General features: G+C 41.4%; 1 protein-coding gene across 5 annotated transcripts in view; it reads right to left on the bottom strand.

Moving 5' to 3' along the window:
* Positions 1 to 1,481: 1,481 nt before the first annotated feature.
* The window catches only part of LOC124141574 (kinesin heavy chain-like), an 83,065-nt gene continuing 60,048 nt past the window's right edge, over positions 1,482 to 24,498 (bottom strand). Inside the window, exons 18-27 of one of the 5 annotated variants that reach the window (XM_046509585.2) lie at positions 24,057 to 24,243; positions 23,368 to 23,530; positions 22,174 to 22,245; positions 21,335 to 21,355; positions 17,962 to 18,078; positions 15,980 to 16,116; positions 12,732 to 12,758; positions 8,353 to 8,432; positions 8,037 to 8,151; positions 1,482 to 6,474 (exon numbers count right to left, since the gene is read on the bottom strand). In XM_046509585.2, the coding sequence (XP_046365541.1) occupies positions 6,471 to 6,474; positions 8,037 to 8,151; positions 8,353 to 8,432; positions 12,732 to 12,758; positions 15,980 to 16,116; positions 17,962 to 18,078; positions 21,335 to 21,355; positions 22,174 to 22,245; positions 23,368 to 23,530; positions 24,057 to 24,243 (923 nt within the window). In that variant the 3' untranslated portion in view covers positions 1,482 to 6,470. Of the gene's footprint in view, positions 6,475 to 8,036; positions 8,152 to 8,352; positions 8,451 to 12,731; positions 12,759 to 15,979; positions 16,117 to 17,961; positions 18,079 to 21,334; positions 21,356 to 22,173; positions 22,246 to 23,367; positions 23,531 to 24,056; positions 24,244 to 24,498 lie in introns of all 5 variants that reach the window. The other 4 variants (XM_048383237.1, XM_046509583.2, XM_046509582.2 and 1 more) reach the window with 4 other exon arrangements.

Raw genomic sequence — 24,498 nt, 5'->3', positions numbered from 1 at the left:
CCAACAGTTTTTCTCACTCATTTCCACCCATGAAGTTGCAGGTTAGAATTGGTCTTCAGCTACCCATGCTTGTGGAAAGAGGCGACTAAAGGGATTAGGTGGTCAGGCTCGCTGTCTTGAATGATGCACGTCATTTTATTCCAATTGTGTTGATCGATGGTTATGATGTCAGTCACTGGAATGTCTGGTCCAGACAGAAATATTTACAGACTACCGTCATATAGCTGGAATATTGCTTATTGCAGCATTAAACAAACACTCATTGTTTGTTTGTCGGTGTGTTGTTTAACGCCGCACTCAGCAATATTCCAGCTATATGATGGCGGTCTGTAAATAATTGAGTCTGGACCAGACAACTCAGTAATTGACTTCATGAGCATTGATCCACACGATTGGGATACGATGACATGCATCAATCAAGACAGCGAGCCTGACCACCCGATCCCGTTAGTCGCCTTTTACGGCAAGCATGGATTGCTTAAAATCTTTTCTACCCTGGATCTTCACGGGTCCAAACACTCATTGAAATCACCCAAATCAAACAGGATCTTTTTAAACAAATTATTAAGTTCGGCATAAATCTACATTCAACATGTGAAGCTCCCATGTTCCCACGATGAGAGTTAATGACCATATAAAAGAAAACTTTGGGCTAAAATTAATGTTTCCTTGAGTATTAAGACAGTTGAAGAAGTCACTATGATACATAGCATTCTAAGTGGTATTTGAGACAGTTTGCATCCAGACAAATGGAATAACGCTGATGGTATTTGAGACAGTTTGCATCCAGACAAAAGGAGAACTGCTGATGTCAGAGTTGTTTTAATTGTGAAAGAACAGAGTAATTTGTTTTTTGTGGCATCATTTCATTAGAACCCTCACGCAAAATGAAGCTATTGTGGTGAATTGGACAAGAGTATTTAAGTTTACCCCGGGTATATAGAATCGAGATTACCGTATTTAACTAAATAAGCGCCCTGCTCTAATAAGCGCCCACGGCAGTATTTGCTAATATATTGGCTAGTGAACAACCCCAATTAGCACCTCTTCCAATTGATCAATGTACACAAGACTTATTTATTTGTGTATAATACGCAGTTTGGAGTTATATGCACCCTTAATTATGGGCAATTAAATTCTGGAACAAAATATCTGTTGTGCATTATTCGCACACACTTCACTTTTGTATTATTTCAGGCTGTCAGCATAAACCACGAAATTTACGATCTTTCAACTGTTTTTTTCTCACCAAAATTTTATCCTAATAGAAGCCCCTTTTTCTAATTTTTTGGGCGCCCTAGGCGTTTATTACATCAAATACTTTTATACCCTGGATAATACGAGGATGACTTCACAGTTGTTTCAGTGGTGACAGAACGATGTAACTATATTGTTCCAGCATCATTTCATTCGAAACGAGGATGATTCCGACTCCGACTGGCTTTCACACACTGGTTGCAAAACACCACAAACATGACACAGAGTAGAGTAAGTGTTTTATTTGTGCAGAAACGAGCATACATAGTGTTTTATACATCACGGATATTGCAGCTAAGCCACGAGCCAAATCACACTTACAGATTAAGCTTGTAGCACACATGATTGAAGAAGCTGGCAGGCCAGCTATACAGTAAAATACAGTGGTACTAGTCGTCAAATGCAGTATACTGTGCACCTAGAGTGGCAGGACACGACACAGTGTGGACTAGACATTGACACAACTAATGGTGGTGGGCCCTACGACTATTCCCTCGCTAGAAACTCACCCACGATTTTCAACTACTGTAATTTCAGAAATTTTGTCTCAGCATGTTGTACCCAAAGAATGCATGTTGTAATTTGTGTTTTAATTCTGCAAGCTTACCACCTCGCCTCTATGATTCCACTGCCAAGAGTAAAAGCCTCCAATATCTATGTACACAATGGCCTTCTGTAGGCCCAGCCACCATACCTCAACTACAGATAACATGAAAATGTCAATTGACTATGTACAGTTTACTAAAACAGAACAAAATTAGGAAGCATTCCACAATACTACCTGCTTGGATTACTATCATAATAAATTAAATTACAATATATTGTCGAATATGTATAAGCGCTTGTTTCAATAATGGAAATAGGTTGGAAATCGTACAATAATAAACTACAAAACATTGTCATGAAAGACTTATTGAATCATGATGAAAACAGTCAATATGATAACAAGCAAATTTCATCACGGCAACACCCATTGTTTTCACACTCAGCATCTGAACCAGCCTCTGACATATGGAACATTTCTGGATGGTCCAAGCTTTCAGGTCTTCAGTCACACAGAAACAAGACATGTTTGGGGAAAGTAGCTTAAAGACGTCAGCTTATGTATGGGATAGAAGCTGAATCATCAAAATTATATCAGAAACAAAATCAGTTTTGAGAAGGTGTATCAAAAGCTTTGAGATCAAGATGTCAGCTTTTGTAGGGGATAGACCCTGCCTCATACACAAAACAAAACATGTCTGACAATTGGGCTCTCCATGTTCCTCCTCAGCAACCTCCATCACTTGTTATAGAGGATGAAGATGCTGAATTTTAGAAAATTCAAATTTGGTTGGATATAGATTTTAAATTGTGCTCTGATGTCTTAATGACATAGGAGGAATAATATATTTTTTTTTGCCCATTTTCGGGTGACTTATATTGTAATATTTGCAGAGAAATAACACTAGAACAAATTTTATTGGGATACGGAAAAATCTTTTATCTGACTACACATCTTACTGAATAAGTGATAATGAATATTTCTGAGGTGATGGACAAAACAGTCAATTGCACTCGGAATAAAACAGCAGTAAGCTGACTGTCCAGAAACGTTCCCATGTCATACTCCCTAAACAATTCAAAGGTGAAACAGAACAAGATGGAAAAGAGAATCTCTCGATCACAGCACACCTCGGACTCCACAACGTCCAGGGGCTGATCAAATCATGAAATTAAAACAATTCAAGCGAATCCCACCGTCACTAACTTGGAGGAAGTATGCATACCATATTCAAACATACACATAAATAGTTCAAGTCTCATCCATACCACCTTACATTACAAAGAATGCCCTCGAAGTTCTTGGGCCATCAACAGGTAAAGATCTGTAGAATTCATAAACAGTGACAAGATCCTGATTTCTGTAACAACACACACAGTGACATGGTTATACTGCAGAAAGCACAATCAACAACGAGTGGTTTTGTCTTCATAGGAGCTCTTCATTCAGAATTTTCTTCACTGCCGGTTTTGTGGGATGTTTTTAGTCCACACAACACATCACAATATCACAAGCCATTTCCATCAGAATATAAAACGATTAGTTTCGGTCATAACATTTGTTTACCATTCAGATGCTGAATTTGTTTCAAAATCTCCACACGAAATAGAATCAATATTAAAAGAAATGAACTACACTTACTCTTGTCAAAGTCAGAGGATTAGTTCAATTGGAACATTTTATTTGTTTAAAATTCAGATATTGAACAAAGTGTGTCAAATCTCCACATGAAAAAGAACCAATTTTAAGAGAAATGTGCTAAATTTGCTCATCAAATCAGCTTCAGTATCTTCATGGGGCAAGTGTGTTAACTGACAACTTAAGTCCAGTTTCCAACCTTGACAGCTATATGCTGGAATTTCGTGGCTCGATTGTCGTGCCACCAGTGGCTATTTGAGTTATGTCCCTCTTCTTGACCAATCAGATTCCACCCCTCATGTCACTTGCATTCGCTTCAAACAAAATGGTGGCACCCAATCAAAACAATCTGATCGATAATCAAGATCTATATCATAATAAAATGGGCCTTATCTCACCAAGTGCATTAAATCATTTGAGCACCTCAAAAACATGACAAGTTTTGGAAAATATCTGTCAACGCCAAGTTGACAGTACATGTGCTTTGAAAATCCTGCAGTTGATCGAAATCTGCAGGTTAAAATCCATGTTGTTTACGAACAGGATGTCTACTTCATTGCGCGATTTGGATTGGACGTTGCATAGACTCGTTAGTCCAGCCAAATGTAACTCCAGGATTCCAGCCTAGTTCACCAAGGGTGGAAACTGGACTTTTATAGTCAGTTAACTCCTTTGTCTCAGGAAGATGCAGATTTAATGACATTTGAATATGCTGTTCCTGTTACTCCCTAAAGTTAATCCTTTCCAATTCATCGAAAGAAATCGTGTTGCACCAATGCCATGCACTCACTCCCTATCACAACATCAGCATGTACGTATCAAGTGTTCAACCTTTTCTTTGGCAAATCATTCCTGAAAGAATTAACACGGGTCCAGCTGTATTCGAAAGTGAAGAGGATCACCCCTTCTCCAGCTGGGCACAGGAAAACAGCATAAACTGGACTTCCAGTTCAAGAATCAGTCCTGATTTTCTCATCACTTAAAGCCTGTGGTTGTACTTGTCATATTTTGCTGCTTAAATTCTTAATTATACACAACTGAAATAAATAAAACAACTTGTCAACAACTCAGCAGTCAATACAACCAGACTGTTCACATTAAATAAAGGAGTAAGAGATAACGCTGTAAAACTGTCATCTGTGTACATGGTGTAAAAGCACAAACAGTTATTAAATATCAAAGTCAAATTTAAAGTTTGCATTACCGATTAAAAACCTCATCAATATCTGCAAGTATACTGAACAAAAAAAGTTAGGCATCATGAAAATTTTGGGGGATATTTTTATGAAATTGTGTACTTGTCTTCAATACAAAAAAATCATGACCCTAACTCTTTTTTCTTCAGTAGAGAGTTTTTCTACCTTGAGCCAACATCTTGGAAGTGTTCCAATTTGTTTATTACTTCCCAAAATATAAATATAGAATTTTTATCAATTTCTAACTTGGTTTCATCCAATAGATGCTTGGTTCTGTCGGAACCTGGTCAATGTTGCCGACATCACGACTGTTTGTATTGATGCACTAGTACCTGTGTTTGTAAAACAACATGAAAATACCCAGTCAGCATTATAAGACACATAGCGCAGGATGAACAATGTACACAATGACGCCTACTAAACTGTGGGTGTCGCTACCAGCAACCACATTTGGAACAGCAATGCACCATTCACATAACTTGTCAAACAGCAATGGATCCGGTATCAATGTTTATACCCCCAACATGTATCGCTGATCAAATGGACATCAGCACCTCTGGCCTCAAACAGCCACTTTTTCACTTCAGTTCCTGTTGGTGTCACTTGTCAACACCGGTCTTCTTACTCGCAAGAATCCTCGTCACTGAATTGGTGTATATAAGTAAAAGGATGCCCTCTGAGAAATGCTGACCTATGACTTCAAGCACAAATGTTATCAAGGATTATCTTCATATTTCATGGATGACATATTGAAAACAATTTGTTTTAGATCCTAAAATGTATATGCCGATCACCATTCGTGCCAGTTTTACATAGCTGAATCTGGGCATGAATGATCTTTAAAACTAAGTTCAAGGTTACTCAATCAAAATTGCACGAGTGACCTTTAGAACGAAGGTCAAGTTTACTCCATCAACATTGCATGAATGACCTTTAGAACTGAGGTCAAGGTTATTCATTCACCTTGGTGACCTTGAAGTCAGCAACAACTGGATACATGAAAAAGCCATTTCTGGTAAAATCACCCAATGAACACTCATGCCTGATTGGCATACGGGCAAAGCATGGTTATAATATCGATAACATGGACACCATGATGAAGAGCATAATTGCAGAACATCTACAATCCAATAATATACACTGCAGTCATCTCATTGCCTAAATACCAGCTCTACATACACAGAGATTAATACAACCAATCACAAACATTGTCCATCAAAGAATCACCTTCGGGCTATGATCCAATCGAACACAAGACTCTTCAGCCTTGAACAGTTCCGAAAGGGAACAGTGTGTCCCATGGTATCCACTTTCACATCCTATCTTCAGGAGCTTATCGGTTGACTATTTCAAGAGGGAATCCTTTTACAATTGTCAGCTATGCTGCACCATGTCCTTGGTCAGTTTCAACTGGCAATTCCAACATAGGAACATGCTTCCAGAATCTTGGTTTCAGCCATTGCACCAAGCTCTGAATCTGAAGCAGCAAGACCAGCCCACAGCAAACTCTGGAAAGTTTCCAGCACTCAATAACCATCCATTCCATCTAATATGCCCAATATCAGTACAAAGTAAATGCAGAAATAGTGTCGTGATATATCAATCCACTTGTCACTGAAACCTGACAATGCCTGTTTGCCGACACTGTCCAGCGCGATGCCGGTTTGCGGACACTGTCCAGCGCGATGCATGATGTGGTGCTATAAGGTAGCGACACCCTACAAGCTGCGGAATGCTAGTGAGAGGAAAACAGTCCCATGTTGGTGTGTGGGTTCTACCTCCTGAATGGCCTGACTCGCACTACTCCAGTCTCCTGCTCCCAACACAGGCACTCTTTATCTGCAACACACAAACAAGACTCTCAGATCAAGGTTTCAACAAAAGTTTGTTTGTTGTTTAATGCCACACATTATTCCAGTTAAATGGCAGCAGCCTGTAAATCACAGAATCTGGAGCAAACAATGATTCATACTGTATTGAACGATCCACACCCTAAGGGTACATTGACATTGAATCAACCAAGTCACCGAGCCTCACAGCCCGAACCATTCAGGTGAATGGCGTTTAATGGTGCATCAATTACTAGTCTGAAGTCTGTATCAAGTACATTAACGCCAGGTACACCTGCAAGGTGTTTATTCTGTACGTCTTCCGGACTTGTAACTAATCATGTTTTCCACCGGCCATAAGGTCAAATGAAATGGGTTTAACATCGCATTCAAGATTATTGCCCTGCCCTGTTCTCCCCTGCCCTGCCCTGCCCTGCCCTGTTCTCCCCTGCCCTGCCCTGCCCTGCCCTGTTCTCCCCTGCCCTGCCCTGCCCTATTCTCCCCTGCCCTGCCCTACCCTGCCCTGCCCTGTTCTCCCCTACCCTGCCCTGCCCTGCCCTGTTCTCCCCTGCCCTGCCCTGCCCTATTCTCCCCTGCCCTGCCCTACCCTGCCCTGCCCTGTTCTCCCCTGCCCTGCCCTGCCCTGCCCTGCCCTACCCTGCTCTCCCCTGCCCTGCCCTGTTCTCCCCTGCCCTGCCCTGCCCTACCCTGCTCTCCCCTGCCCTGCCCTGTTCTCCCCTGCCCTGCCCTGCCCTACCCTGCTCTCCCCTGCCCTGCCCTGTTCTCCCCTGCCCTGCCCTGCCCTGTTCTCCGCTCCCCTGCCCTATTCTCCTCTGCCCTGCCCTACCCTGCTTTCCCCTGCCCTGCCCTGCCCTGTTCTCCCCTGCCCTGCCCTGCCCTGCCCTGCCCTGTTCTCCCCTGCCCTGCCCTGCCCTGCCCTGTTCTCCCCTGCCCTGCCCTGCCCTGCCCTGTTCTCCCCTGCCCTGCCCTGCCCTGCCCTGCGCTGCCCTCTTAATGCTGAGAGCTAGACAGGGTAACAACAAGTACCATCTCCTAACGTCTTTTGGTAAGACGCAGTCCGGGACCGACCTTCTCCTCACCGGGCAGACGCTCTACCACTAGACCATGGAGGCTGCCAGAAGTCTAAACATGTCTAATGTGGACTCACATTACTGGAGAAGAGTGAGTGAGAGTGATATTCCAGCCACAGGGGGCACATGGAATGGGCATCAACTCTTGTACTCAACTCATGATGGGATTCGAACCCATTTGCATCAAGAGCATCCTTTTTTTTACAACTAAGCTACACCATCCCCCAACATTATTTGAGTGACTAGCCAGAGCAGGCTACACACAGTGTACCCATGCCATTGAGAAATTTCAAAAACTGTTCCAGGGTGGCTGCAAATCTACAAAGGATGGTCGTAAAATAAGTCTCTAAGCTTTCTAAAAACAGTTCTAAAAAATACAGTAAATTAAGGAGAATCCTCGAGTCCTTGATGTCATCTCCTTTCATGCTTAGTTTTGAAACTTTGTCATCTCTTGTGATGTGCAGTTGCCGTTGTTACTTACGCTGATGCTTCTGCTTTGATGGGTGTAGGACCGTTGTGAGGCATGCCCCCTCCCCTGATTGCCACGGGGCCTGCCGGGGAACCTCCCTGGTGCTGGCCGGGGCGGATGGGCTTGGCTGCAAGAAGACAACCAAATTAATCATAAACACTTAATCAAAGACTTTTAATTTCCTAGTTTGAGGATTGTTTAGACAAAATCCTCGAGGTAGGGGGAAAACATAAAATGAAATCAGATATGTATATATGAAACATAAAAAATTTAAAAATGAGACGCCCTGGGAGGATATTTGTCCGAATGGATTAAACAAACAGCTTACCGATTTGTGCTGCATGTCCACGCCTGGCGAGGTTCCTCTGCCTCACAGCCTCCTTGATGCGGTCCACCTCCATCTGGTATCTGCAACACGAATAACAGCTTAGTGAACTGGTTTCCTAGAACCAGCATGCCACTACTGAGCTACATTGTCCAGAGACATGCAGGGAACACAAGATCAAGTTCGAGCAAAGGTTAGAGAGGGATGCAAGGAGTGAGTTGGGTTTAACGCTGCTTTTAACAGTATTCCAGTTATATGGCGTGTCTGCCTAATGTGTGAGGAAAACCCAAAGTGATGCAAGTCTAAGACGTTTACCACTTCATTGAAACCCACAAGCCCTGGTATGGTGCTAACAGACCTAGAAACATAATCGGACCGAATCGTGATTCAACCAACAATCATAGGTTTCTGGCGTGCCCAAGGGCGTAACTCTGCACAGGGAATTGCGGCGCCTTAGACGACTGGGCCATCCCTGCCCCCAGGATGCAAGGAAGATGTAGCAGTCTTTAGTCATTTGGATATATCAGCTGAGAGAACTTTCAGTATGTCAAATAATGGTATTGTTAATAGCTGTAAGAATACTGAGCTAAGAAAAGTCCAACTGTCAAAGGGAGATAATTCTGCATGAAGGATTACTTCCCTTTATTAACTGGCGAGGAACATTTTATTCATCAGAAACAACTGAAACTGTTGAAACAAGCAACATTGCTGCCGCTGACAATTTAATATGGCCAAGGAGAATGTTAGAAACAGAAAAATATCTGGTATGAAATTATGTCAAACAGTAACTCTCAATATGGACGGGGACACAATCAAACAAGATGGATGTTTTCCACAATCATCCACACTCTATGATTACCGGTACATACACATTGAAAGTCAGAACTGGTTTTCAGATGAATTCATTTTCAAAATGTATTAGAGATTTACTTTTTTTCAAATTTGGTAATAACAATGAAAAAAGTTGATAAAAATCATAAAAATTCTCTAATGGCACTAATTCTTGAATGTCATAAAACTATGGTGAATGTCACAAAATTACGGTGAATGAAAAACAAAATCATGTAAGCTACTTGTGTTTGTTATTTTGTGCAAATGTTCTAATTTCAAAGCGTGTAAAACTTCTACCACAAGAAAAAGCACTGTGTGGATATTTAATTATTGGTGTTGTGTCCATGAACAAACTTAAATTCATGATGAAATATGTAAGAATACCTAGTAAAGAAAAAATATTTGTTGGATGAAATTTCTGAAATATGTTAAAAGGTCATCAAAGATTTGCAATAGCCCCAAACTACTGTGGTTTTGTGCCCAATCATCAAACTAAATCAAGGTTTAACCATCTTCTGTTACAAAAAAAAAAAATGTATTTCTCAAGTTCTTCAATTACTCATAAGACCAATTACACTAGAAAAACAAAATTAGTCATTGAATGAAAGCATATTATTATTTCTGAGCCCACTTGCCCAAAGCGATCTTAACGCTAAGAAGAACGTAACTCCCTTACTTTAACGTAGGCTTACAAAAGTCTTAGCGCTAAGATTGCTTTGTGGAACGGGGCCTTGGACTTAATAACAAAGAAGAGCATTGATCAAAATGGCTGCTGAGAGCTGATGTTCCCTCGACAGAGCTGCTGTGACTGACGTTCGATATTTTGAATACCTACAAATATGGTCAGAAGCATTTTTAAGTGTCTGATACCACAACTTCAGGAAACACGCTCAGCAACAGTCTACTACAGGTGCAATCCAAGTCACATTGAATATTGCCATGTCAATAGATTTTCAACACCAATGTTTGTAAACTGTCACAAAACAATGTTCTTTGAATATTACATTGTATTGTGAAATATAGGCTCTTGTATGAATCATTTCTTTAAAAATCAATATCATATAATCTTGGAATAAGAAGTACAAATGACAGTGTTGGTATAATCATAAAAAAAACAACTGCTTCCTGACAATGACAATCACGGCTAACAAAAAATATTCATAAAGTCTGTATAGTTTCCAGCCTGCTAGTTTACCCACTAGTCGAATGTATACTGTCTTCTCCTGTAGTATGCTTGGTAAGACCAAAGACTAAAATAAACTGAAAATAATACTGAAAGTAGACTCCAAATGTGTTAGTGCCAACTGTGGTTCTATTGATCGCTTCACATGAAACATGATTCGACTTGATTTGTAAACCAGCATCTTCTATCAAAACACAGAACACCGGAGATAGATCAAACAATTGGTTAGGCTGGAATGATCATCACCTCCATATTGGGCCTGTTCAGACATTTGTATTGCACAGTGAATGAGTGAGTGAGTATGGTATTACGCCGCTTTTAGCAATATTCCAGCAATATCACGACACCAGAAATGGGCTTCACACATTGTACCCATGTCGGGAATCAAACCCAGGTCTTTGGCGTGACGAGCAAACGCTTTAACCACTAGGCTACCCGACCGCCCCTTGTGTGGCACAGAGTTTGTACACCTTTGTCCTTTCTCACGTTTCTTTACACCGTTAAACCTGTATGCGTTTTCTAGAATTTCATTTACTGCTTCAAATATTCTTGATGCAGCTGAAAGAGTGAATGCTGCTGAACACCTGGGTCATCAAATGTTCAATCTCCATCACAGGAGAGGGGAAATAATCGAGTGCTCCATTCAAACCAATGGCTACAATGACACATTGTAACACCCGATCCCCATCCCCAGCTTTTGTTCCGCTCCTCTGGGGCCTCTTGAGTCCTGCCATTGTTCCACAAAGCAATCGTAGCACTATGACGGTCGTAACATCCAACTTTAACATAGACTTACGACAATCGTAGCGCTAAGATCACCTTGTGGAACGGGGCCCTGGAATACCCAAGTGATGCTCATACACAAATTTCTTCCATCCTCCATAATGCAGGGTACTATATCTCCATTCTGTCATCATATATACCCTGAACGATTCCCACCCACCGTTTCATGTCAGAGTGACATCACCAGATTCAGCTCTTATGACTAACACTACACAGACCTATCACATATTATATTACATGCCTCATAAATCTACACTGAAAGTCTAGCCTTTTTCAAATGAGCCCTTGTCATTTCATCAGTGAGACAAGTTTCGGATTTTTTGCAGGAAAAGTCGAGCGAAAACAGAGGAGTGAGTCATGATGCTTCAAGGTGTTCCCAGTTGAATAAGAGATGCCATGCAATGAGTACCATATTTTCTTGAGTATAGTGCGCAAATAAAATAATTTCAAATATTATGCGCAGAATTTTTTTTACCAATGCTTGTTTCTATCAGAGAAAGAAAAGAGTAATTTGATTGGTGGATGTTATTTGTGACATGTCATTCAAAGTGGACTCAAACTGAAGCTATTGTCCTAAAGCCAAGTTAAGGATAACCTGATTCTTTCATATTACTATAGTTAATCTGTCATGCCACGACAGATTAACAATTTATCATAATAGAATTGGAATAAAACTTTAAGATGGAGAATTGCCTTTTTATTTAGTTTCAATTCTGGTGAACACCTCATCACAACATCCGGCAGCTAGATCTCACAGTCCAGCCACCCTATATCATATATATATATATATTGGTTGGTTGGTTGGTTTGTTGTTTAACGCCGCACTCAGCAATATTCCAGCTATATGACGGCAGTCTGTAAATAATCGAGTCTGGACCAGACAATCCAGTGATTAATATCATGACATGCATCAACCAACTCAGCGAGCCTGACCACCCAATCTCATTAGTCGCCTTTTACGACAAGCATAGTCACCTTTAACGACAAGCATGGGTTGCTGAAGACCTATTCTACCCTGGAATCTTCACAGGTCCATATATATATATATATATATATATATATATATATATATATATATATATATATATATATATGTAAACACACACTGTTACTGAGGACACGCACTTGCAGATAATGGCTTTAGTCAAACAGGGAGTGAGCGTGTGAGTGAGTGAGTGAGTGAGTGAGTGAGTGAGTAAGGGTTCACACCACTATTAGTATTATTCATCTACATGGGTGGACAACAAGAAGTGGCTTCACACATTGTACCCATGTTGAGAATCAAACCTGAGCCTTCAGCATGACGAATCAACACTTTAACCACTAGGCTACCCCACTGCCCGTAGTCCAAACAGAACACCATGGTGAGTACAACAGCATACTGAGCCACACCTCTCTTTTAGTGACACTCAGTCTAGCTAGGGAACTATGTTATAAGGATTATTTGTTCTACATCCAGGGTTAAAGTTACAACCCACCAGCTACTGCACAGCGAAGCGTCTGAAGTCAAAGTTATGTTAGGATGCAAAGCTATACATTAGCAACAGGCACCTGACTGCATAGAGACAGTTGACATGATTCTCACCGTGAGTCAACAATAGAATATTCAAAGCTGAAAATATATGCAGTTTATTCAGTTTAAATTTTCTCTCCACAGCAATTTAGATCAGCAAACTTTACTCATCTGTGTTCAGTGTTTTGATACTATGCGAAATGACGATATAAAAATAAGATTTGTTTAGAAACTTTCCAATACGGTGTACAGTCGACTCTCGCTATATAGGACAATTAGATAGTCTTGTTGGGTTTAAGATAAACCCTTTGTATTTCGTTAACATCTGATAACTAGAATGGAAATTGCAAATACTTAGACAAAATATATGCAATTAGTTTTCCGATGAATGTTGTGTAACGCTGCACTCAGCAATACTAGTCAATGACGGCGGTCTCTACATATCAAATCTGGACCAGACAATCCAGAGATTGACACCATGAGCATCGATCAACACTGTTGGGCTACAATGACACGCCATCAAGCCACTAACCTGAGGTCCCAACAGGGGCCTAAATAATTAACTTGAAAGATCTGGTAATGAAGTTGTGCTCACCGGCCTAGACAATTGATGTGTCAGCTACACAGGAAATACGTAAACTGTCCAGTCACTGCTCACTGGCCTAGATAATTGATGTGTCAGCTACATAGGAAATACGTAAACAGTCCGGTCACTGCTCACTGGCCTAGATAATTGATGTGTCAGCTACACAGGAAATACGTAAACAGTCCGGTCACTGCTCACTGGCCTAGATAATTGATTTGTCAGCTACACAGGACATACGTAAACAGTCCGGTCACAGCTCACTGGCCTAGACAATTGATGTGTCAGCTACACAGGAAATATGTAAACAGTCCAGTCACTGCTCACTGGCCTAGACAATTGATGTGTCAGCTACACAGGACATACGTAAACAGTCCGGTCACTGCTCACTGGCCTAGACAATTGTATGTCAGCTACACAGGACATACGTAAACAGTCCGGTCACTGCTCACTGGCCTAGACAATTGTATGTCAGCTACACAGGACATACGTAAACAGTCCGGTCACTGCTCACTGGCCTAGACAATTGTATGTCAGCTACACAGGAAATACGTAAACAGTCCGGTCACTGCTCACTGGCCTAGACAATTGATGTGTCAGCTACACAGGACATACGTAAACAGTCCGGTCACTGCTCACTGGCCTAGACAATTGATGTGTCAGCTACACAGGACATACGTAAACAGTACGGTCACCGCTCACTGGCCTAGACAATTGATGTGTCAGCTACATAGGAAATACGTAAACAGTGCAGTCACTGCTCACTGGCACACACAACTGATGACAGGAAGTCTAAAACAAAGTAGACACAATTTATGGATAACAACTTCTTTATTTCACTGTAATGGCTACGTATCAGTAAAGATCCTTATGCCGTTGTCAAGCAAAGACGACCGTATAAGGACTTATATGTAACCATTACAGTAAAATAAGTAGTGGTTATCCACAAATTGTGTCTACTTGGTCATCCGGCAATACTAAGCAATGCCTATCAAACAATTCAAGAAGTTATTATCTGGTAATGAATCATTGCTCACTGGACTGCTTCTGATCAACCTATCAACACATAGGACGACTGTGACCTAAGATTTCACTGAAATATAGTTTTATTGTTAATTGCAGCATGTTTTACTAAGACTTTCAGATCATGCTGCTTGTTGCATGCCAATTGGAACAACTTGGGCGACTGGGCTACCCGTGACCCCGACATGTGTGATGAAACTGTTTTGTTTTTGCTCAGTCCCCTGAAATGCCACTTAACGAGAGTCGACTGAATACTATGGGCTTCCGAATATCTTCCTCAACATGGTAATATCTATCAATGAATATTCGACCAAGTATCAAAAGTTATTTTCATGACTGTAAACAGACCATAAACAGATCTTCATGACACTGATAAATGCCCTCCACCAGATTATATATCAAAATCATCTCACTTATCTAAATAAGTCTTGAAGCAAGGTCTATTGATGATTCAGGAGAGTTCCCTAACCAACTTCCCATACCTTATTCAAGTCATTTTATAATTATATTATTAGTGTTCAAGTTATAAGTATTTGTGGTAAAGATTGATTAGATCCCACATGCAGATTATTTCAAGAGTGAAAAGTTATTAGGCAAACCAAACCACTTGGTTACACATGATATTTTTGTTTGTTTGTTTGTTGTTTAAAGAAGAACTCAGCAATATTCCAGCTATATGATAGCGGCCTGTAAATAATCAAGTCCAGACCATACAATACAGTGATTGACATCATGAGCATCGGTCTACACAATTGGGATACGATGACACGCAGCAACCAAATCAGTGAGACAGACCACCAAATCCTGTTAGTCACCTCTGTACCACAAGCATGGGTTGCTGAAGGCCAATTCTAACCTGGATCTTCCCAGGGGGAGTGAGTGAGTGAGTGAGTTGGGTTTAACGCCGCTTTTAACAGTATTCAAGTTATATCACGGCGTGTCAGCTTAATGTGGGAGGAAAGCCCTAAGTGATGCAGGTCTCAGACGTTTACCACTTTGGTGAAACCCTAGAGCACAGGTATGGTGCTGACAAACCGAGAAACATAATCGAACCGGGATTCGAACCCACAATCATAGGTTTCTGGCATGCCAAAGGGACGCAACTCTGCACAGCGAATCGCAGCGCCTTAGACGACTGGGCCACCCATGGCCCCTCCCAGGGGGAACATGAGGTAGATTAACAGGGTAGTACTGTTTAAACAGTTGTATATTAGCAGGAAATTACTACATCAACATTTCTCTCAGAAAGGGACAAGGTGTTAAAGGAAACGTGTCCCGGTTCTAACTACAGTCTGTTACACCATTACCAAGGATTAGGATAGACATCGGAACTAAGGTGGGGGAGGAGGTTTTGTGTTATGTTTTCAGTGTCCGTACATGTAATAATCTACTGAAAAGGGGTTCTTGCAGGAACAATTACATAAACATCACAATACAAGACACAACAGCAAATGAATGCTCAGTATCATACAGACATATTATTTGTACGGCATAATTCAGTTCAGTAACTTTCTCATCAGATGACATACATAAAAGCATGCATATATGTTCTACATGGAACCACTCACAACATGAACACAAGCTTTCAATTTGACACACAAAACCGATGACAGTTCTGCAAACATCCAAATCTAGTAATATGAAAATCCACCATTATATAGATATAGAAATAAAAGAAAGTTTTATGTTACAAAAAAGGGAAATAACTCCATACCTCTTCCTGTCTCTCATGGCTCCTTCCTTCGCCTCCTTGAGAGCTGTTTCAAGAGACTTAACTCTCTCCATGGTTGCTCTCAGTCTCTTCTCCAACTTGGGAAGCTCACAGCGGAGATCTGCATTGTCGCGCACCAACTGGAAGATCAGTTACATTCATGATTAGGGAACATTGCAACAGCTGAAGTGTCCTGATGCTCAGTGTGTTGTGATTTCTGATCATAAAGAGAAAAACAACATTTCCTGCATTGACAATTACTTTAGTTAGAGTGTAAAATATGTTATCATTCAAAACAGGCTCCTGCAGGAGATATCGCTAGGGTGAGATCAAGCGATATCCACATTGTAGATATCGCTGCAATGAAATTGCATCACAATGCTTTTCAGACCATTGTGACGTCAATGGTTATGATGACGTCACAATCAAATGACATCACTAATGGCTCTGCTACTGAAGCTGTTATCAGTACTTTTTACACTTAAGACACTGCTTATTACTATCTACAAACTGAAAAAGTTGGAAGAATGATGTTGGATGGTAAATAAAATCTCATCCTCGTGTCTTTTGATATCAAATATATCAACACTCGTTGTGAGATTCTCTCTTTAGCAATATATATTCCAGCTATTGTACCCGTCCGGTGAATCAAATCCTGAAACTTTGTGTGACAAACCAATGCTTTAACCACTAGACTACACCACTGCCATAAATGTCAGTTTAGAATGTATAGTTATTTCCTTGTCTATGAATGCACACACGGCGTTAATGTCATATTTTCATGGTCGGAAGAACCTGCAAGACACTGAACGGAGAAGTCACCATGCAATATAAATATGAGAATATACCTCTCCCATGACAAGCTGATAAATCTACAACAGAAGGGGTCAAGTCCCATTACATAAAGCCAAGCCGTCACTAGTGAAGGTCAATCAGTGAACCTTGAGGGTTTTTTATTCAATCACAATTAGGGTAACTCCTGTCAATCTGGGAACTAGCTCAGACACCAGGCAATTAAGTTGTCCACTGAACCTTTGCCAGGATCACATCTCAGTGACATCATCAATACAACTGACAGTCCTTCCCTGCCCCAACCAAACCCTGCACTGCCTTGCCCTAGATAAATCACCCCTCAATCATTCTCCACCTTACCCTCTCTCAATCCTGCTCTGACCAACCGCCCCCCGCCTCCCACCCCCTACCTGCCCTGAAATTAGCCTCTCTCAACCTTACCCTGAAATATACCTCCTCAACCATGCCCTGAAATAAGCCTGATCAACCTTGCCCTGAAATAAGCCCCATAAACCTTTCCCTGAAATAAGCCTCAACCTTGCCCAGAATTAAGCCTCCTCAACTCTGCCCTGAAATAAGCCCCATTAACCTTGCCCTGAAATAAGCCTCGTCAACCCTGCCCCCCTGAAATAAGCCTCATCAACCATGCCCTGAAATAAGCCTCCTCAACCTCACCCTGAAATAAGCCTCCACAACCATGCCCTGAAATAAGCCTCCGTCAACCCTGCCCTGAAATAAGCCTCCGTCAACCCTGCCCTGAAATAAGCCTCCTCAACCATATCCTGAAATAAGCCTCCTCAACCTCACCCTGAAATAAGCCTCCTCAACCATGCCCTGAAATAAGCCTCCTCAACCCTGCCCTGAAATAAGCCTCCTCAACCTTGCCCTGAAGTAATACTCTCTCAACCTAGCAGTGTTCAAAATACGTAACTGCCCGTGGACCTGTGAACCCGTGGCAGGTAGTTTCAAATTTGTATGGGTCCTTAAGGCCTGCAGTAAATATATGTGTCGGTTGATTTGTCACAAAAAGCTGCAGTTTTCAAAATGAGGGCCTGAATAGCTTAGTCAGTGCCTACAACTTCTAAAGTCTGCAGGTCCTGATGGCAGACTGGCATTTTTATTTATTTCTAACACTGCAACCTAGCCCTGACCAAACCCTCGATCGTCCGCCCTACCCCTCCCTCTTTACCAACCTGTTTGTGGACTTTGGTGAGTTGTTCCAGGTTGTTCTCCAGGAAGGAGATCTTCTGCTTCTGGGCAGCGCTGCCACTTGTGTCTTCCTCCTCTTCCTCCTCCTTCTTGTTGGCAGACTGGGGACAAAACAAACAGTAATTTATAATCCCAATTCCATTAACAAAGGAACCGACATCTCCTTTCCAGGCAATCCAGCTGCCAACTCCAGACAGTTCTTCACATGTACAGAGGGAGCGTACTCACAGGGAGGGAGTATGGGTTGATGCTGCTTTTTTCAATATTCCAGCCACAGCACGGCAGGGGACACTGCTTCACTCGTTTGGGGAACTAAACCAGGGATTAAGGCATGATGGGCAATCGTGTTAACCGCGTGGCCACCTAACCACCTGTCAGCAATACTGACATCTTATAACAGCTGCCACTCAAACCAGAACAACGTTTTAAATGGTATCAGTTTTGGAAGCATGATTCCTTGTCTCTAGTACTCCTGTTCCTCATCTCAAAACAGAGTTTAGGGTCCTCCATCTTCCCGAGGCAAGTATCTCTACTAGCCTATATCAAAGCCACTTTTCTTGGCTCGACCCTGGTGCCACCTCACATAAATCACGAGATGTAATAAAAGGCGATATCCAATCAGATTGCTGTTCTTATCTCGCATAGCTTCACAAAAGATGGCAACTACCATAGGTGTCAACCAAGTCGATCACATTCAAGAATATGAAAACATTCACGATTTCATCCCAGACGTAAAAACATAGGCAATCGTCATACAAATGTGTACCAGTCGCGGATGTTGATTTTGTGAAACGTTCTCTGATTGGACTATCAATATGTGCGACAGTCCAATCATATTCAGCACAGGAAAGTGGGCTTGATGTGGCAAGGGTGGAAACAAGACTTTGATAAAAAGGCTAGTGGACGCTCTTGCCTCCGGACGATGAGGTGCCTCCTACTGCAGATGAAACATGAACATTTCCATCATCATTAAATTATAAAAGCTTCCACAAAAACTACAGAAGATTACTGAAAAGTAATCCTATGAAGGTGAACACAGTAGCTACACAGATGAATGTTATCTACAGCATTATTCAAGTAGGACTGAGGGTTACCTGTCCGTTGACAGATATTGTTTTTAATGATGCTGATGTTACAATGTCCTTGTACCCCTCCTGATCAACTTGATAGAAGGTATGAGTAATTTCTTCATATGGACACAGATGCAGCCTTGCGTGTCAGTTATTTGTTTGTTTGTTGCTTAATGCCGCACTCAGCAATAGTCCAGCTATATGAAGGCAGTCTGTGAATAATCGAGTCTGGACTAATCAAGTCAGCGAGCCTGACCACCCGATCCCATTAGTCACCTCATACAACAAGCATAGTCACCTTTTACGGCAAGCATTGGTTGCTGAAGACCTATTCTAACCTGGATCTTCACGGGTCGCATGTCAGTTAGGCCAGATTTATTCAAATTTTTGGGGGGTGGGGGGTGGGGATGGGGGTTGGTTTGGTTACAGATTTTAACCAAAAAAATGATAATATATCATTAGAATGAGGTAGATGAGATAAGCATTCAGTATGAGTCAGGTTAAGATAAAATAAATCTGTTTTAGACATATATATAAAATTCCTTGGATTATTTTTATTTTCAAAGTGATGTTTATCGTCAAAGATGTAAAATGAACCCTTGTCATTCTTATTTTTTCTTTTTCTAGATTTTCTATTTCGGAGGTAGGCAGATACGTAAACCAGAGAAAAATTTAAGGCCACAATAACAATGAGTTTAGGAAGAGAATCTCTTCCTCATGTATATCACTTCTAAATGTCTTTCAAAGATACAATGAGTTTGCCCAGAAGTCCATGAAAATAATAATTGTGAACATTTTGAAATAACATCGGAATACAGCTTGCTTGGTGAGTTTTGCTCATGATAGGGAACCTGCCCTAAATGTCAGTATTTTGATTTCAAAGAAACAAAAGAAGAAGAAAAAAAAAGAGTTAAAATATGGAAATATCAAAATACACTAGCTCTCAAACTAGAGAGGTACATGTAATGTTTGATGAAAATGTCTAAGATATATTTCTACTTAAGCCCTGGATGCAGAGAGAGACAAGCAGAATAAACCATATCTAACCACTGACAAAGTAATCCAGATGAGCTACAAAAAACGCTGCAAGAAACATATTTATATTAAACCAAAGCTGTTTCTACAGACGTTAAAGATGTAAAGTTAACAAAAACTGTATCAAAGATAAAATATTTGGGATCAGAAGAGCACCTGGTCCGCCAACACCAAGGAACTGCGATGTTACAGTGTTTCTTCCACATCTATCTTAAACAAATGCATAATTTACCACAAAAGTTATTCCAAATTAGAAAATTGAATTTGGAATCGAACCCGTAGCGTGAGGTTTCCAGTGTTAAACTTAGCATGGTTAAATCTACAGGAAACCTTGGGTTACATTGAAAACACAATATGTTTATCTCTATTCTACCATGACTGAATAAAAGGGGAACTCTTTGCTGTTAGCAAATATATTGAGTGAAGCTGCATGTGAGTCCAGTGCTTTGTGTGGGTTATTGATCATTATTTACGGAATCACCGACAACAGCCATTAAACAAAATATGGCGCTGTATATGCTCAAGCAGTTTGTTAACACCGTTATTCTCTAGTCAAACATATGACAGGCAATGGAAGCATTTAGCAAGGAACTTTGTAAGCTAACATGAGGTTGGCAATGCTTAAGAAAACTGAGCAAGCCTTGCAAAGGTTTTGTTATACACCCATGTAGCTATTATTACAACATATCGCTCATTGTGATATACAGAAAAGCGCCAAATAGCGAACTCTCTGTTGTCCCTAAAACTTGAAATATTTCATCAATCGTGTTTTCCGCACGAAATGTATTGCCACACATCCTTTGAATATTGTAGTAACTGGTCCATAGCATTTTGTAGCCTAAAAATGTACACATAATTATTTAAACATGCCAACCGACAATGATTGTAAAAGAAGTTCTATTCTAAAACGATTAGCTTCCGCAGTGATTTTGCATCAAACCAGCTGTTACAATCAGAGGAGGTTTATTGTGATTTGATACCTCTGATTGACCAATCAAAATTGAGTATTTCCCAAATTCAAGGTAGAATAAACAATGACAGTTGAAATGGCCCTATGGTCCGGGAACAAACAAAGGTGGTGAGGATGTGAATGAAAAGCCTTGACCGATTGTGCTGTCGCTTGAAATGAAATGAAAGACAATTTTGTTGACGTCTAAGAAACCAGATGTGATATCAACTGAGATGGACAACACGAGAATTGAAACAAGAAATTTCAGAGTGAAACTATCGTAGACTAGTCTAACAAACTTACCCCTGATCCTTGTGAACTTAGCTACAACATTCAGCACAAACTCAGTTCCATTTCACCCATTCATATGGAATTGTATCACTTACAAATTCAAATTATTTGGGGGTACCAAAACATCTAAATTCTTATCATACCTGAATACCTTTCCTCGTGTCCTCTGTGTTCAAAATTAAGGGGGTCCGAGAGGCCAGGGCCCAGAGACCCTTATGGAATGTAGTTAGGCAATTTGAATAAAGGGACCACTTGAATGTCTTTCTTCTAATATTAGCTGCGTTTGAAATGAATGTGGGTCCCATAATCCTTGAGGTTTGTACCAATAGTATTGGAATCCAGGACCCCTAAACCTTAAAATTAGGTTATGACAAGGCCCCCTTGCTTAATTTCAAACAATAATTTCAGGCAATACAAACAATGTCATATCACCTGTTCAACCTTATTTAGGGCCACTTTTAATTGCTATAATGATGATAGACAATTCTCCCTTTGGGTTAGGAAGTACCACTACTAACAGTTACTTGAAGTGATTTTGGTTTGGTTTGGTTTGTTGTTTAACGCCGCACTCAGCAATATTCCAGCTGTATGGCGGCGGTCTGTAAATAATCGAGTCTGGACCAGACAATCCAGTGATGAATATCATGAGCATCAATCCACGCAATTGGGATACGATGACGTAAATCAACCAAGTCAGCGAGCCTGACCACCCGATCCCGTTAGTCGCCTTTTACGACAAGCATAGTCGCCTTTTACGGCAAGCATGGGTTGCCGAAGACCTATTCTACCCCGGAATCTTCACGGGTCTCCTTGAAGAGAACAAATAGCCGGGAGAGAATCCAAATACCAACCTTCTTGACTCTGTTCTGGAGATCCTGGACAAACAGCTTGCGCAGATTGTGCAGGGTCTGGAGCTCCTTGGCCTGGAAGGCAAGTGAGAGAGTGAGTGAGTGAGTTGGGTTTTACGCCACTTTTAGCTAAATTCCAGCAATATCGTGATGGGGTTTCACATATTGTACCTATTTGGGGAACGGAACCCTTGCCTTCGCTGTCATGAGCATACACCTTAACCTCTAGACTACACCACTGCTTGTCTCACGAAACAGCATTGTGTGAGAGAGTGTGAGGGCATGTTGTCTAATCCACAAGTCAGCTACATTCCCGCTGTATCAAAGCAGCCTGAAAGTAATCAAGTCTGACTGGTATTATGAGTGAGTGAGTGGGTGTGGTTTTACGCCGCTTGATGCAATATTCCAGCAACATCACGACAGGAGCTTCTCACAATGGTGGATACTATGAGCATCGTCCAAAACCTGAACCACACCGGATCCAGCTTAGTTCAACCAGCAAATAATGCTTGGCTGGGGACCTATTCTATGTCAAACAACATTCACTCAATCACACACATAATTTAACATAATCCGGTTTCACTCTTTTTCTTCTGCTTTTGGGACCTGCACACCATTCTACAAAGCGATCATAGCGCTACAATTATCGTAACCTTTATACTTAAACATAGACTTACGATAGTCGTAGCACTTCGATCGCTTTGTGGAACGGCGTCCAGCCCCAAACCCAAAGAGTGTGAAACAGGATTTTGTTCAAACCGGGAATTACTACATGTATCAGATAGGCACGAGGGACAGATGCATCTATAGTGTGTTACTGAGTGAATGTTGTTTGACCTCACAGCTAACAATATTCCTCCCATACAAGGGACCAACGATCCATGCCATACAGTTTCATGCTGAAACCAGCAAGATCTCAACATATCTGAAGATGGGCCAATCTATGTTCAAGCCTCACTCACTCAGGGATAACAATGGCTGTGATCAATATTTCAGCAGTGCTGGTGGTCGTTGTAAAAATCCCATTCAATACAAGTATCCCCAAAATGTAATTATTTTTTTTTAAATAAAATATTATTTAAACTTATTCTAACTCATATGCATGAGCAATAGGTATGAGTCAGGATAAGATACAATTATTGTTTTTAAAATCTGTTGATAACTAAAATAAATTGTTTCTATGACAAGTCTACATACAACAGTTTCCTCAAGCCCCTTGAGATCCTGCTTGGCCTGTTCTCGGCGGTCCATCTGTAGCGAGATCTCGGACAGCCTACTGGTCTTGTCAGCCTCCTCGGACTTGAGCTTGTCGTAGTCGGCCTGGAGCTTCTCCAGGGCCAGGGTCAGCTTCTGGTTGGTTCTGGACACACAGACAGACAGACAGACAGGTCAGACTTGCATGACCAGTAACAGCAACACAGAACATCATAATCAGTGGGGAGCTACACATTGAGTGAGCGAGTGGTGTGTTATACCGCAGTCTGCAATATTTTAGTAGAGCACAGTGGCATGGAGTGCATACAAACCAGTGACAGTGTGCAGTGATGTACTGACATGACTGCACTTCCATTCCGTTTTCTACTATAAGAGATTTTCATCACTTCATACATCCATGACTTGCATACTACTTATCTCTATCAGTGAGAGAGTGAGTGAGTTTGTTGTTTAACGCTGCACTCAGCAATATTCCAGCTATATACGACGGCGGTCTGTAAATAATTGAGTCTGGACCAGACAATCCAGTGATTGACCTCATAAACTAAGTCAGCAAGCCTGACCACCCGATCCCGTTAGTCACCTCTTACGACAAGCTTAGTCGCCTTTTACGGCCAGCATGGGTTGCTGAAGACCTATTCTACCCCGGATTATCTCTATGATCAACTTACTCCTTGAGGTTGTCGATGATCCCCTGTTTGGATGTGATCTCGTCCCGGAGGGAGTTGAGCTGCTTCTGATGCTGTTCTCGGTGGGCCTCCATCTGACTCTCCAGAGCCTCCTTCATCTTCACCTCGGACTGCAGCTTGTCGGTCGTCTCCTTCTCCACCTGGGACAGGGACGTCTGGTGTATTTGTTCTGCCAAGCAAAATACTATTTATGAGTGAGTTCACCCAGATGAGACCCATGGCCATGGGTATGATGCTGACAAACCAAGAATCATAACAATCGTGAGAGTATGGTTTTACACTGCTTTTAGCAATAATCCAGCAATATCACAGCAGGGGACACCAGAAATGGGCTATACATTGTACCCATGTCGGGAATCGAACCCGGGTCTTCAGCATGACGAGCAAACACGTAAACCCCCCGCCCTGTTTTTATACACCCCCC

The sequence above is a fragment of the Haliotis rufescens genome, unplaced genomic scaffold, assembly GCF_023055435.1.
Source record: "Haliotis rufescens isolate VD_foot unplaced genomic scaffold, xgHalRufe1.0.p SCAF_46, whole genome shotgun sequence".
NCBI classification, from domain to species: domain Eukaryota; kingdom Metazoa; phylum Mollusca; class Gastropoda; order Lepetellida; family Haliotidae; genus Haliotis; species Haliotis rufescens.
This window is presented reverse-complemented; position numbering and strand designations above follow the sequence as displayed.